The sequence below is a fragment of the Cupressus sempervirens genome, chromosome 11 (assembly GCF_028749045.1).
Source record: "Cupressus sempervirens isolate cs-2001-9-10 chromosome 11, ASM2874904v1, whole genome shotgun sequence".
NCBI classification, from domain to species: Eukaryota; Viridiplantae; Streptophyta; class Pinopsida; order Cupressales; family Cupressaceae; genus Cupressus; species Cupressus sempervirens.
This window is the reverse complement of record NC_143128.1, coordinates 406,450,354-406,466,265: the sequence shown is the minus strand read 5'-3', so window position 1 is coordinate 406,466,265 and position 15,912 is coordinate 406,450,354. Positions and strand designations below refer to the sequence as shown.

Genomic DNA, 15,912 nt, shown 5'->3' with positions numbered 1-15,912 from the left:
GATCCAATGGGATTAGTGGAGGCCCTAGACGTGGTGGTGGTTATTGAGGGGCAACCATTTGAGGGTTTTTTGTGTTTGGGGTTGCCCCTCAAGGGTTAATGTTTGCTCCTTCAGCAGGAGATGGCCTTTGGTTTCATTTGTGTTTACTAGGTCTAGATGTATTTGATTATCAAATGATTATAAAAGACACAAATCAATACAAAAAACATAAAATAATACAACATACAATACAAAAAACAAAAACAAAGATAACTAACCTTTTAATGGAGGTGTTGTCAAAGATTTTCAACAAACAAGATGAATTCGAGATTGAGGGAGCCAAGCTTGATCGCGTTTGTGTGTGTTCTTTCACTTTGACCCCTGTTGTCTGCGAATTTGGGCATGAAAATGGCCCAACCCACGGGCAAACTAAAATTTATTTTCACGAGTAAAAACATGATCGCATTTTTGGTTTGTTTTTTTTAAATATTATTTGCTTGGCTTGGTAACGAGCCAAGCCCAATTTTGAATTTTATGAAAAGTACACATAACATGGTTACATTGTGTACTATTCACTTTTTTCTTCTATGGTACTTACCCAAAAGTTTTTTTTCTATTTCCTCCTACAAAAGATTTATTCGTCACTTCTTCTTAAACTAAAGCTAAATTCAAGGTTGATTAACAAATGGGGCTACAAAATTCAACAAAAAGAAATGGAGAAACCTTAATGCCTACATCTTGAAGACTAAAGTTAAAATTAATGCTTAAGTTCTAACTTGGAAATCTTTACATAATAAAGTGTTTGTAGAGGATAAACTAAGATATTAAAAAATTGTTCCAATTAATAGCACTTTTCTCTAACATGCTAAAGATAAGAAAAAAAATTCATGGGATTGTTCTTGAGCTAAGAAGAAATAGAGGTGCAACTTGACCATTTCCCTACTATGTTTTAATGTGTTGGGATGAAAATAAATTGTTTTAGGTTTGGGGCTAAACTAGAATATTTTTGTTGATTCAATTAGATAAACATCTTGCTACATATTTAGAAAAGTAGATCTTTAATTATTATCTTTAACCATATAAATATAAATGGTATGGTTTTACTATAATGTTATCATACAATTTTGTTTCTTTACATTTTCAGCTAAAGAAGGAAATTACCTACAAAATAAGCTTTTGAAAGAAATTTAATATCACTTCATTCAAATGCATGCTAAAAATGTCAAATATCATAGATAGCTCCAAAAGCTCTTATTTAATATATATGTATATGTTGTTCTTATAAAAAAAATTGAATTGTTTATTATTTCTATGATTGTATATTTTTACTTTGTTCAATAAAAAAAATTATAAAACAAAAGCAAGCATAGCTAATATTTATTTGACTTCTTGTAAGATTAAAGTCAAGTGATATACTATAAGAGAATGCAAATGAAAAAGACATAACTGAAATAACATCAAAGAATGCAAATGAAAAAGACATAACTGAAATAACATCAAAGAATGCAAAAGAAAAAGATATGTAATAATTAAGTAAATTTATTTAATAACCATTCTCCATAAATCTTGAAAATTGCTTCTCTGCTCTAAAGTGTGAACTTGAAAAATCAGAAAGCAATCCATTTTAGAATCGAAAAAACTAAAATGTCCAAAAAGTGATCTATTATATTGCTTTATTCAATACCTATTACATTCAACGTAATACGATATAGCATTCCATCTCAAGGGGAACCTATAGAGTGATTATACAAATCTAAATAGGATTCATTTTATAATTTTAACTTACCGATTTGCATTTTAATTTAGGTTTGTGTTTACAACTTTGGTTTTTTGATTTGGTGGAAAGTACATTGGAAAAAAAAATTGATAGTGGATCATCTAAATTAAATACTAAAACTTATAAGATTAATTATTTAAATCTAAGTTAATTTTTGTGATTCTTGTTTATAGGTTGATTGGTAAATTTGATCTAATTAATTTGGATTGGATTAATTTTAGCTTAATCTATAAAATAAAACATACATGCAAACATACATATGTACATAAATACATTCATGCATAAATATGTACATATTTCATATTTTTTATCATAACGTTTATTTCAGAGTGAAAAGCTCTAAAATTTAAAGATGACCAACATCCCACACAATAATAATGATCTTTCTCTAATGTAATCTAAAAAAATTAATTTCATTCAATTACGAATAATCATCAACACTAATATTTAATGTCACAAATATGATGCAGTACACTTATTTCAAACATTAAATCAACTTCTTTTACCCATATCCTCTGTCTTTTTCTCATAACAGTATATATATATATATATATGCATTACACTTATTTTAGACATTAAATCAACTTCTTTTACCCAACATACTCAACTCTCAGTCATATATATTGATATCTATTATGACTTGGAAACGTCTATATTTACTTTTTTAGACAGTAAAAAAATTATTACTACATGAATAAAAACTTGCATTCTTTTTTAAAGAAACAGCTACTTATGTTTATCTGGGAGGTCTTGGGTTTGAAACCATTGGAAGTATATAAATAATAATAATTAATCACAACACATTATAATTCTAATGCATCTTAGCTTCAGCCTCTTACGTGATTATTTAACTCAGCCATCCGATGCACACTGCCTAACTGAATTCGCTGACGAATCGGCCCCAAAACATTAAAGTTTAGCTTTAGATATTCCAGTTAGCAAGTGAAATATGAAAGGAATTTTTCATGACTATCTACTACATTTTATTCAACATTTTGTATACAATCGCAAGAAAGAGCATTTAACCTTGTAGTTTCACCCTAATAAATCTACCCGGGATGGCATTGCTTGAATTGCTATGCAATCAAGTGCCTTGAATTCACCCACTGGTATGCAAACAAGAGAGTTTAATCTAATTAGAAGGTGAAGAAAGAAAAGTATAGACTTCTTCACATCGTCCAAGAGGCGGATCTGGTAAGGGAGGGTTTCATCTTCTTGTCTTCCTCCAGAGATATCATACCCAAATGGGATGGATCTTCAAGCATCATCTTAGCTACCAGATATCCAGCAACTGACCAAGTTTGCCATTTTCGAGCCTGTTTTCCAATAAAGCGTCCAAGCTTGCCATCATAATATTCAGGCCATCCATCTTTGGATAATCTGTTTTCTGCCAATTCAATAGCTCGTCTTGCCATTTGTGGCCTTCCTATTTTGACACAAGCTGCAGTGAGTAGCCACAAGAGCACTGCATGAACACCATAAATGCAATTTTTAGAATCGTTCTACTTTCAGTATATTCTTAAAAACTATTCAACATCAAAAATATTGTGGTTCAAATTCTAAAAATCCCAAAAATTGGTGATACAGGAGAAGCCTGGAATAATCACTTCTACGGACCATAACTGATCATTTAATGTGTTAATTAATTTCTGCCAAAATTTCAAACAGACATTCTCTGATGATGGATCACAGTGTGCTCCCAACATTGATGCAACGAATAACATTTACTCTCTCTGATGATGGATCACAGAGTGATCCCAACATCAATGCAACAAATAACAATCCTTTTCAGAAACAACAATATATGAATCTTCAAGATATGCTATGTCAAAATAGCTCGCTATTACATATAGTCCAACAACTTCAGTCATAGAACTGGCAGGATTTATGAGATGGTCATCTCAAAACTTGTCATGTAATGAGCTCTATTTTCAGTCACAGCCTGAAGAGTTGCCTAGAAATAAAAGAATCTAAATAAGGATTTGAGGTTTCTACTCTAAGAGATGCACAGGATGCTGGTAACAAAGTTCAACAAGGCAACTATAACTTTTCTATCTGATAAACAAAAAGGCCTTCAAGATCCACTTCAAAAGAATATATCGCATTTCAGAGAGAGAAAATAGTTGTATCCAAATTATAATTACACATTTCATATCTTTTATGATATCAAGGTCAACCAACAAAGGCAAAACCATTATAATGCCAAGTAGTAATTGTTGATGGCTATTTGTAAAGCATCTAGCACATTCCAAGATTGTGAAATATCATAAACCTTTGAAATGATGATATATTGTAAATTGGCTACAAAAAAAGAACGAGAAAGCTACTAAAGATAAAACGTAAAAATTACCATGATAATAACCTGAGTTACACGCCTACCAGGCATGCTTCGCATTTGAAAGAACCCATGATAAGGCAGCACATTGATAGGCAAGACCGAGAACATGTTTTACATGAATTTTAAATATAATATATTCCCATAGGATGCAAGCCGCACCAATCATTTATCTAAGTCTGAATATATATTACGCCCATACCAACACAAAATGCAAAAAGAAAACTAAATAAATATTCTGAAATAATTCCATTTGAACATGCAACAAGAGCTATAAATAATTTTTTTTTAAAAACTCTGTAAGAATAAAACACAAAATACTGTGACATGTACAGCCAATATTGATGACATCTGATAGGTAAATACTAAAATAGACACATTTTGTGATCATTATCTGGCCTCCTCTAAATTCCAAACACATATAATTGAAGATATGCAGGACCCATTTACTAAAAGATTTTGTTGTAGTCCTTCAGCGACAATGGAATGCTTCAATTCGTCTTCTTTCATGAGAACCTTGTCATAGATGCACCTAAACCCTGTTCTGCAAGATGATGCATATGAGCTCTCTGGACTCACAAACATTTGACTCATTCCACATACCGACATTACATGTAATACTCTAGAAAATGATCTAAGACACCTACTAACTCTAATAGAATTCCTAGTAGATGACATACATCTAGGATTTATGTACTCATTAACTTACAGAATATATGATAAACTTACTAAGCCGTGTTGTAAATGAAAAATTTATAGACTTATGTTATCTACCTCTACAAAAATTAATATTCCTAATAGTTTGTCTTTCTATTTTGAAAGCAACAATCAAGATGAATAGGACATGAAAACAAAAATCAGATGTAGAAAATAGCAATGCTAGTCATAAAATTCATAATTTAACTAGAACTTATTAATCAATCAAAGATAACAAATTTTATAAAAGGGGGACCTTTAAAGGACAATAAGACTTGGGTATAATCTAGAGTGGCCTTTGTCTCTTTAGATCTCCTCCTCTCTAGATGGATCCCCCTGCACTAATCATTTCAGCCATCATTTATACATCACAGAAGTTGGAGTGGTTAGGCTATCAATTTTACTTTCCTTGATTAGAAAATCAATGATTCTGAACTGAAAACCACCCACCTCAACTAAGTTGGCAACACGATTTCCTAACAATAATAATACACTCAAACCCTTGGATCAAATGACTATTACTTAACATATCCACCTAATAAAGCACTGCATGCAAAATGATTCGTCTATGTTCCTTATGGCCTATAACTCCATGCAGAGTTCAGAAATATGGTGAATTAATTTATTTTATTTTATTTTTATGCATTTAACTTAAACGCTGAGGAGGCTCAGAAATTTCTTGGTCTCCTCATGTTTGATTAATGCCTTTCGTTCAACCAAAGTACTCTCTTGTTGATCAAACCAGCCTTCACTGAGTCAAAGGCATTAATTATCTTCTGCATACTCCTCAACTCAAACCTAGAGGTAATCAAGAGCAAAAGCTACAGAATACATAAAGATCAAGAGCATAAATACCCTTCTTTAAACGTTTGGTACGGCTTCCGCTTGGAATAAGAAAACTGAATCATTAAGTGTTTGATGCATATGTAGCAAAGAGTTTGAACTGCAAACAATGAATAAAATGGAAATGTCCTCCTCCTCACAGTTAGCTGCCATTCCTCTGTAGTTTGTTGTCAGTTAGTTTAGCAGATTTATAGGAAAGCAGTTTGTCTCCATGACTGTATAAATAAGTGTCATTTGATTGAATAAAATACAGTATATGGTTTCTCTGTTCTGTTTTCTTTAGCTCTGTTTTTAATGTGGTATCAGGGCCATCTATGTCTCAAAAGAAATTGCTACTGTGAGGGTGTAAATATGGTGCTACTAAAAATCTTGTTGATGTGCAACATTGAAAGGTATCTTATTATTTTTAATTGTAGAAATTCAGAAAATGGATACTTCAACTAACTAACTAAGCTGTTTGGAGCAAATGCAACAAATGAAAAGTTTTCTTTGAAGCTACAGCTATTTTGATTTTAAGTGTCTGATGGAATTACTATGTCTAACCACATTAGTAGTCTGAGATCTCCCATCAATCAACTAGCAGAAGTTGGTGTTGTGATTGATAAAGATGATACTAAAGCTATCTTGCTATATAGTTTCCCTTCAAAATATACTCCCATCAATCAACTAGCAGAAGTTGGTGTTGTGATTGATAAGATGATACTAAAGCTATCTTGCCATATAGTTTCCCTTCAAAATATACTCTCAGTCAGATGCCTTCAGAAAATTTAGAAGATGTGATTTCAACGCTCTTGGTTGAAGAAAAGAGAACAATTGCAAGAGATTCAAGAGAAGATATTAAACTCAATCTTGCATTATACTCACAGAAAAAAATGGGAAAAAGAATGTCAGGTAAGAATGAGATTAAATGCTACTATTGCCAGGACAGTAGGGCTTACTGCAATCAATTGTAAATTTGTGCAAATGACCTTCTTAAAGGTGAAATTGAAGAATCAATAAATATAGTTGTTCATGCAGAACCACCAGATGTTGTTAGTGTTGATGAAATAATTGAAAATGAAAAACTTGTTTTATTTTGAAGAAGTCAATCACTTTGAAGAAAGGAAAGGATGCAGCAGAGGCTAGATGGATGCTTAAAAGTATGAGGTGCTGATGCATTGGAGAAACTATGCCTTATTTGGGGTTATGAGACACGTGTGAGAATTGGTGTCTAATAGTTTAGGGAGATCTAAAAATGTGAAAGCATAGTATCATACTCTTACAAGGCTTATGAGGCATTTCATGTGCAAATGGTGTCCATGGTATTGGAAGCTTGGATGATAGATGCAACACTATACCAGCAATTGGGAGCAACTTGAAAAAGTCTTACTGGTCTATGAACTATTTTCAAGAATAGTTTCTGTATAAATATGTTGTTTTGTTTTATGTGTCTAGTCAATTTTACTCCTAGTTTGTAGGCAGAAATGATCGTAATCCATCTTGATCCCATTATTGCTAGAACAAGTCAAAACCAAATCATTAAGTGTGTGATGCATTTGTGGAAAAGAGTTTGAGTTGCAAACAATGACTAAAATAGGTCTGTCCTCTTTCTCACAGTTAGTTGTCATTCCTCTGTAGTTTGTTGTCAGTTAGTAAAGCAAATTTATTGGGAAGTGGTTTGTCTCCATGATTGTATAAATAAGCATCATTTGATCAATAAAACACAACATATCATTCTCTATTTTGTTTCCTAGAGCTTTGTTTTTTAATACTTCCCCCTCCTAGGAAGAACCTAGAGTTCTTAAACTCATTAGAACTCGCCTAGACTTGGCCAGTTCTAGGCTAGATGACCTTGGGTGAGCCTAGGGACTTGAACTCGAGCTTGGTTGAATCTGGGGCCAGACTCACCACAACTCATGACTCTACATGTGACCCAACGAGACCCGGTGATGGGACTTGGCACACGATGCAAAGTCAATTTGCCAAAATTAAAACATAAAATTAGAAATTTTTAAGTTATGTTTTTTTGTTCTTTGCAACCCTAAAAGGCATCTCATTTCATTCTATTGTTAAAAAAAGAGAAGAGTGAGTTTAGAAGAAAAATAAGAGTCCATAGAAGCACAACTAACAAGGAGTCAGAGCAAAAAAAATCTTCCAGAAATTACATTGGGGCAGCATTATACTTGCATTTGATGCGTCAAAGAGTCCATGCCAACAATTGCAAAGAGCGCATCTCATTTCAAGTTTGTTATGTGAAATTTTATAGGTTTTTTTGTCTTTTCTAAACAACAATATTCTTTTTCTTTTCTTTTTATTTCCAATTCTCTAATATTGTCCTTTCAAATTCAAACTTCAAAGAAAGAACAATCAAAAAACCCTACATTTTTTTTAGAAGAAATTTGTAAATATATATTTACAAACTTTTCCTAATAAAAATGTAGGATTTGTTGATTGTTCTTCTTTCTTTCAACTTTAAGTTTGAAAGGAAAAGAATCCAGGCTCAAGGCTTGAAAAGTTTCAAAAATCATACATTTATTTTTGGGAAAAAAATTAATTTTTTTGTATTAGTTTATTGATATTTTCAAAAAGAGGGGTAAAAATTTATTAAGACAGAAAGGAATACAACAAGGAGAGCTCAACAAGGAGCTCGATCCTGAGCAACAAGATCATCAAATACTTGCACCATCTCAAAGGACAGTTGCCTCCTATCCCTAATATTCCAACCCGGATCATGACTAGAAGCCCATTTGGCTAAACAATCAGCAGTTCTATTCCATTCACGAGGAATATACGTGAACCTAATGAACTGAAAAGAGGAAGAGAAGAAAAGAATCTGCTTAACAACAGTGGCCAGCTGCCAACTAACATCCTCAAGCTCTTGCGAAGAAAGCATGTCCACCACCACTTGGGAATCAAACTCACAGATAATCTTACTCCATCCCCGCAAGCAACACTGTTCCACAGCATATAAAATATGCCTGAGCTTCCATGAGATTGTTAGTCTAATCACCCTTATGAACTGAGAAGAAAAATTTAACATCCCCAGAACTATAACGAGCCACTCCATCAATACCAGCCGGACCAAGATTCCCACGGGAAGAACCATCAGTGTTAATTTTCAGAACTCCACAGGGAGGAGGAGTCCAGTGCCCATCCCGGTTAACCCAGCCCTTCCTCTGATGGTGAAGCTGCCTGGACATAGAAGGAAACCTATGAGCTGCAGCCCCATCCTGCAGATGAAAATTGAGGCGATTACAGATAGCAAGATCAATCAGATCCATACCCCCATCAAGCTCACACTTCACAAGAATAGTTTCCTGAAGAGAATGTGATATTTTCCACCAAAGATGCAAAACACCAAGACGAACATCTTGGAATATGCGATGATTCCTCTCCAACCAAATATGCCAAAGCATTTGTATTAGTTTATAAAACACAATGCACAAATGTTTTTTTTTTTTTTTGTAATATTGTCTTTTTGTAGCAGCATTGAGGTTTTGAAAGCCATATTTTTTCCTAGATCCTACTACTCCTACACCTAACCCTAAGGCTAAGAAACCACGTCAAAAGGATGAGACTAGGATATATAGCAAAGATTTTCCTATAAGAAAAAAAAAGGACTATTTAAATTTAAATATTGTAAAGGAATTAATCATGGTGGTATCAATAGATTTATACCATATTTCTAGGATGCATGGCCATGATATTGAGTCATTTAAATTAGCATCTCCTAAGGTTGTTTTTGCATGCTATGTGGCACTAGAAACATTTGAAGAAGGAAAAAAAGAAGAAGCAAAGGGAGAAGTTGGCAAGTATCGGTTCTTGTTCAGCCACATCTGCACGTTTTGTTAGAGAGTGTTCTTTCATCCCTTTGTTCCATCCCAGTGCTTCTACTTCTTTTCCTTCTAGTGGCGCTATTAGGTCTGGCCTTAGAGTTCGAAAGTCTAAGTTGGATTCATATCTTGTGCCACACACTACTCTTAGTTCACAGCCTTCACCTGAGAGCATGGCTTGGAACAAGGAGGTACATGATGCTACAAATAAAAAGCAATTTGCAAGGTTTGGTACTTTTGCAACATTCTTTTTGTTGCAGCCAGGTAATTCTTTTATATTTGGTTGTTTTAAATTTAAAATTTATAGTTTTCTTTGTGTAGTGATTTTTTATTATTGTATTGCACATACCTATGTAATTTATTTGTGACAGATCTTATGAGAAAGGTATAATCAATGTCGTAACCATTTACAAGGTGGGATTTAAAGCCCCCACTGAAAATGAGTTAAATGACCCACTTTTGTTAGAAATGGTTGATAATATAAAAGTTGAATTAGAAGAGCAACTTGCATTTTGGAGCAAAATGGGTTGCACCATCATGACCGATGGTTGAAAACTTGGACCAATAGGAGGAATTGTATACTCTTAAATTTTCTTGTTTCCCACAAATGTGATTGATCATTTTACTTCCCTAAATGTATTGAATGATTTGAATTTAATCTAGTTAATATTTGAATTTTGTAATTTATGATTTATTGATTGATCATTGATTTTGTTTTATTTTCAGGATCCATTGTCTTCCTTAAGTCCATTGATGCTTCCTCACATTCAAAGATGAAACATATTTATGTGAGGCTATTGAAGAAGTCCTAGGCGAGCTGGGCGAAGTAAATGCAAATCAACTCATGACAGAGAATGCAACAAATTATTGTTTTGTAGGTAAAGTTTTGATGGAGACAACCAAGCATTTTTTGGTATCCATGTGCAGCCCATTGCATTGACCTCGTATTGAAGGATATTGAAAAGCTTGAATGGGTCAAGACGTGCATTGATAAGGCCAAAAACCTGGCTCATCTTGGAATCACAAGAACTGCCTCAAATTTTATCACATTAAAATCCTTGATGGAGTCAAATGAAGCTTTTTGAGGCACATGTTTGTTTATGAAGAATAGATTTCCTCAACCTACAATGCGACCACTCTAGGGATTGATTTACAATATTACATTTTTTATGAGCCAAGTTTTTGGACCCCTTGTATAGAGACGTGGAAGTAAATATTTGATACTTAGATTTATGTTTTACATTTAATTTATATTCAAATTTTACTTTTGTTTACATTTTGTTTATTTTCATTTACACTTAACTATTTATGCCTCATTCTTGCAAGTTGTTGATGGAGAGAAGCCCAACATGGCCTATATATATGAGGGCATGGATAGGGCCAATAAGGTCATTAGATTCGTATATGGAGTAGATGAGAGTAAGTATCATCCCATTTGGGTGATAACTAATACAAAATGGCACCTCCAGCTTCACAAGGCCACCCATGCAATCGTTTAATACCTCAATCCGGCATACCACTACTACCCTGATTTAAAGGTGGATGAGGAGGTTCTTACAGGGCTCTATTTTGTGTTAGAGAAGATGTCTACTAGTGATACTGATATCAGAACTGTATTCCATGAGATAAAGACATCCAATAACTCACAAGGGGAGTTGTTTCATAGTCAAATGTACAAAGCCAGTTGCACAGAACTGCAGCCAAATAAAAATATATGTTTAAGTGCATAATTTGATTTTATAATTTATTCTTAAAGTTGGAATTGAGATTGTTTTCTTTTCTTTTTCTTATTTCAGATAGATGGTGGCTAATGTTTGGTGCTAAAACACCAAACTTTCAGAGAATTGTCATTTGCATATTGAGTCAATCATGCAACGCTTCGAGTTGTGAGTGCAACTAGAACATGTTTGAGCAAAATCACCCAAAGGCACAATATATTATCCATGGATAGGTTTAATGATCTAGTATCCGTTTATTGCAACCTTCATCTTAGAACGAGACAAATTTTGGGTAGTGACTCCACCTTGATCACACTAGAGGAGGTCAATATAGGATCCAAGTAGATCACCAAGTCTACGAATCCTATTTGCTAACAAGGACCCTTGAGTGAATTGAATAGATGGATAGAGAACTAAGGCTCTAGCTATGGTAGAGGAGCATGATAGAGCAAAATCAGACATAGAAACAAGCACATCTGATGTTGGTCAGAGTGGCGTCTTACAAGTACAAACTATGGCTTTTCACTCATCTAGGGCCTACCTTAGACGCCTTTCTAGGAGGGATGCAGGCTCCCCTAAGGCTAAGGTTGAGCCGTAGACCTGTTTTTGTTTGAATCTTGATATATATTTGGAACATTTGATGTCATTGATTTCATATTCCATGAGTTTTATATGCATTTGACCTATTTATCATTTTATATATCTAAGTTTTCTATTTCCTTCAACTACAATTTGCATTTATACTTATGTGATTGATGTGTACTTGAGTGTATGATAAAATTAGCTTCTATTTGATTATGTTATTGTGTCTTAAGCTTTATTCAATAAAGGGTCCATGAAACAAATTTTAAATCTCTAAATTTCTTGGGTTATTTTCACAGTGCCGATTTTTTTGCCAAGTCTCGAGTCCTAAGTCCCAAGTCAAGTGAACCTTGCCGAATTCAAATCTAGGAACTATGGAAGAGCCTCATCCTCCTAAGGTTACATAAGTACCTTTAGGCCAATCATTAAGAAATCACTTGAAATAATTACACAAGAGTTCAGTAATTAAATGAAATCCACTAAGATGGTAACCTGCAAGAGCTTTATGGCTTGGTGAATTTAAGCATTATCACCTTTGTGGAACTTTGAAAATTAACGAGGCAGTTAACAAATTTTTTTCCCAAATGTTGCAATAGGACATATTTGAATAGATAAAAGTATGAGGTGCTGGAAGTTCCTAATCAATGGAACATCACAACCCTCATTTAAGGACTACAAATCACTTAGCAACAAAAAAATCATCAAAGGAGGAAAAACTCCACAATAGAAAGCAGCACCTATAACGACCACAACGTTGATGAGTACAATGCACTCTTGAGCTACTTTACATAGCCAACCGATGATCTCATCCAAAATGCAACCAAGATCTAGGTTGCCAATAATACTTATTGTATTGGTCTACTCACCCTACATGTGTTGTCAGCCTTTAGAGTGCCAACAAGCAAGCATCTATGAAATGCGCAAGGGATGTGCATTCAAGGATTTAGATGATTATTTTTATGGACATCAAATGAGATCCATAGCAATAATTGAAGAAACCTGAAGCAATAGGTGAGGGCACTTAGGCTTCAATTTGCAATCAATTCTTACAGGGAATTTGCAATAATCAAAGGCGTAGTAAGCATGTATGGGAGCATGTAGGGCTTGTTCAAAAGGTTTGTGTGCCTAATATTTATTGTGGTTTGTTGGCACTACAAACAATATTATATTTGGAAATTCTACCTTGAATTTTAAAGTAATGTGGTTGTTATGAAACGTCCATTCCCAATGATTTAATGCAGCTCTAGTTCACAAGGAAAGATGGAATGCCACTAGAAGTCTCAATGAGGATCAGAAAAGAACATGAATCTTCAATTCTATTTTAAAGTATACTAATAACTATAAACATTAAAGTAAAAGCAAGAAAGTAGTCTCATAACTATGGAGACTAATGTAAAAGAAAGGGGCACAAACTAAGAGTTGTTGAACATAACACAAGGATAGAGAAGCATCTACTAACAAAGCACCCCCTTGCATAAAGAAACAAGTTAGTTATCTATTAACTTAAATTTGAATTCAAGATATCAAAAAAAGACCTAATCTAATTGTATTTTATCATTAAAAGAAGAAAAAAGGTGTTGGCCCATGTAACAAAACTAGCATATTAATAGCACATTAATAACACTAGAACCTTTTCAGCGCACAAACAACAACCCTTAGTTTGCCTCTATCAAAAACAAAAAGTTCAAAGAATAAACAGTACTAAAAGTAGAGTCTTGCAGCATAATCATAAAAACATAGTGTCTATGCCTCACAAAGCAAGTAGAAGTTCTAAAGCCAACCTGGCTCTTAATCAAAAAACAGTAAAAGCCATAACAAAAAACTTAATTGCTTCCCAACTACTTTAATAGTAGTGCGTAAGACCACTCTTCTTTAAGGAATTGGAACACTTCCTTATAATCTTCCTTCGTCTTAGGCTTGGACCCAAAAATGTTCTCATGTAGAGCACATAGCGTCACAGAACAGGCATGCATCACTTTGATAGAAAACTTGTTCAAGTCCTTGATCCTTTTTTTAAAGCTACCAACCTCTCTTTTGAGCTCCTGCAATGCCACTTCATGCTTCTCAAGCTTATCCTTCACCTTTCCCAATAACCCACTAGGTGTCGAGCCACCAGTGTCCTTAGCCGCCTCCATGAAAGAAACTTGCGTAAAAGAGGGGTTGGGTGCGGGTTTCGGGATAGGGTTTTTAATATGGGTATCAGAGGAGGTAGGAAGGGGGGTATTCCTAACATCAGAGGCAGGGGGGAGTCCATGGACTTGCTCGAGGTTTGGGCAAAAATTTTCCCACAAAATTATCAAGCTCCGACCCTTCAGTATTCTTCAATGCTTGCTTACATTTCTCCTTAGCAAGCCACTTAGACCTACGAGCTTCAAAGGTTTTAATAATGTCTCTTGACTCCACAATATACTACCTCTCTTGCCTTTTTTAGGGGACCTAGTAAGTTCACTAGTTTTTTCGCTAGGGTCAAGCGAGGAGGACAATTCAATTCTAGACCTTTTTTTGCCTAGCTAAGAGGTGCCAACTTCAAGGGACCCAAGCAGAGTGGAAACATGCGTAACAATGGGCTCATTGACCGAAGGGCATAACGCATGGTGAAAATTATACAGCCTAAACAACAACCCTTGGTGCACAATAACATTGTCCTTATCTTTACGATTAGCTTCAATAATGCTTTCTATGGAATAAAGCAAGTAAAACAGGATGAAAATTAGGACTTTATGGTGCAAATGGTTAAGGAAAGGCAAATGATAAAAGTAGTAAATAGTAAAAACTTACCTTCAAGGGTGAAGTATTTCATTATATTGTGGCAGACATCCTTCCATACACCCAGGAGATCTTTTCTGCTAAACCCACCTTGTTTATTGATCAGTTCCTCCAAGGGATTGAAGAATTGCTTTAGGGATTCGTAATCAAACGTCTTACTTGTTTCTTTTCCATTTTCTTCCTTCCATGGCCAAGCCCATGGCCTTAGCAATGACCTCTTCATTCACTTCAAAGGTTAGGCTTCTCCCTGTAACTTCCCAGTCATTCCAAGATGCCAGAAACTACTTTGAGATACTTTCGTCATGCCCTCTGGTCATATGTTCCATGAACTATAATAGTCCTCAATCCTCGCACACAAACATGGCCTTCACATTTTTTCTAAAGGCACCGTCTATCCTGTTAGACTCAATGCAAAGAATGAATTTTTCGTAGAGCGGAGAGAATGAAATTCAAAAAGCCCATTTTAATGTGGTCGTAATCCCTCCAATCGAGTTCAATGTTACCTTTCCAGCTCATAATTAATGTGTGCCAAGTGTCTTTTCGGAAACCGAAAATTTTAGAAAAAAGGAAAGGGTAACTCTTAGTACCCTTATGACTTTGTCACATAGCCCACCAATTGGCGTTAACCATGGTTACCTATTCCCATTTGTTTCTCCCTCCCGATGAGTTTCCTTGTGTCTTCAAGAAGTTGATCTACCTCCCTCCAACATCTTAACCCTTCCATTTGCAGCCCACTGGCAGTCATGGAGTTCGTAATTGCATTTCCCTCCCTATATATGTGCCCACATTTATGGTTCTAGAATTTAAGCAGTTGAGCGGCGACATCATCAAGAATGGTACTAACTCTCCACCAAGCACTACCCTTCCTTTGGATGGCTTGTATAATGACTTTAGAGTCACCCTTGACTTCACTTTTAGTTATCCTCATAGCCAAGGCAATGTTAAGACCCCAAAGGAGCACCATGCCCTCAGACTGATTGACTATGTGGTCTCTTAGAGGTCTCGCAAAGGCAGCCATACATTTACTATCATAGTCCCTTATGATGCCTCCACCCACCTGTTTCTCTCCTCTGATAGCCCCATAAAAGTTAAGTTTACACCATCCAGGCAGTGGAGGAGCCCATTCGGTATTAGCTCTAGCCACTTTTTTAGTACTATCAATCCTGTTGAAACCCTGTAGAAGGTTCCATTCCTTCACAATTTCAATATCCTCAGGGGAGGGGGGTGAGTTCGGGCTTTTCTAATGACTAGCAATCACATTCTCAGACAGCATCCAAAGACCCAAATGGAAGGTAACCTTGGGGGTGCTTTCTTCTTCACGGAAGATCCTATTATTTCTCTCCTTCTAGATGCACCAACAAATGTGAGGGGGGATGAGTTTCCATGGGATATGAATGAGAGGGT

General features: G+C 35.0%; 1 protein-coding gene across 2 annotated transcripts in view; it reads right to left on the bottom strand.

Moving 5' to 3' along the window:
• Positions 1–2,506: 2,506 nt before the first annotated feature.
• Positions 2,507–15,912, bottom strand: part of LOC149529885 (putative alkaline/neutral invertase F) — a 33,774-nt gene continuing 20,368 nt past the window's right edge. For both annotated transcript variants that reach the window (XM_089808796.1, XM_089808797.1), the window contains exon 6: positions 2,507–3,221. In XM_089808796.1, the coding sequence (XP_089664922.1) occupies positions 2,926–3,221 (296 nt within the window). In that variant the 3' untranslated portion in view covers positions 2,507–2,925. The remainder of the gene's footprint in view (positions 3,222–15,912) is intronic.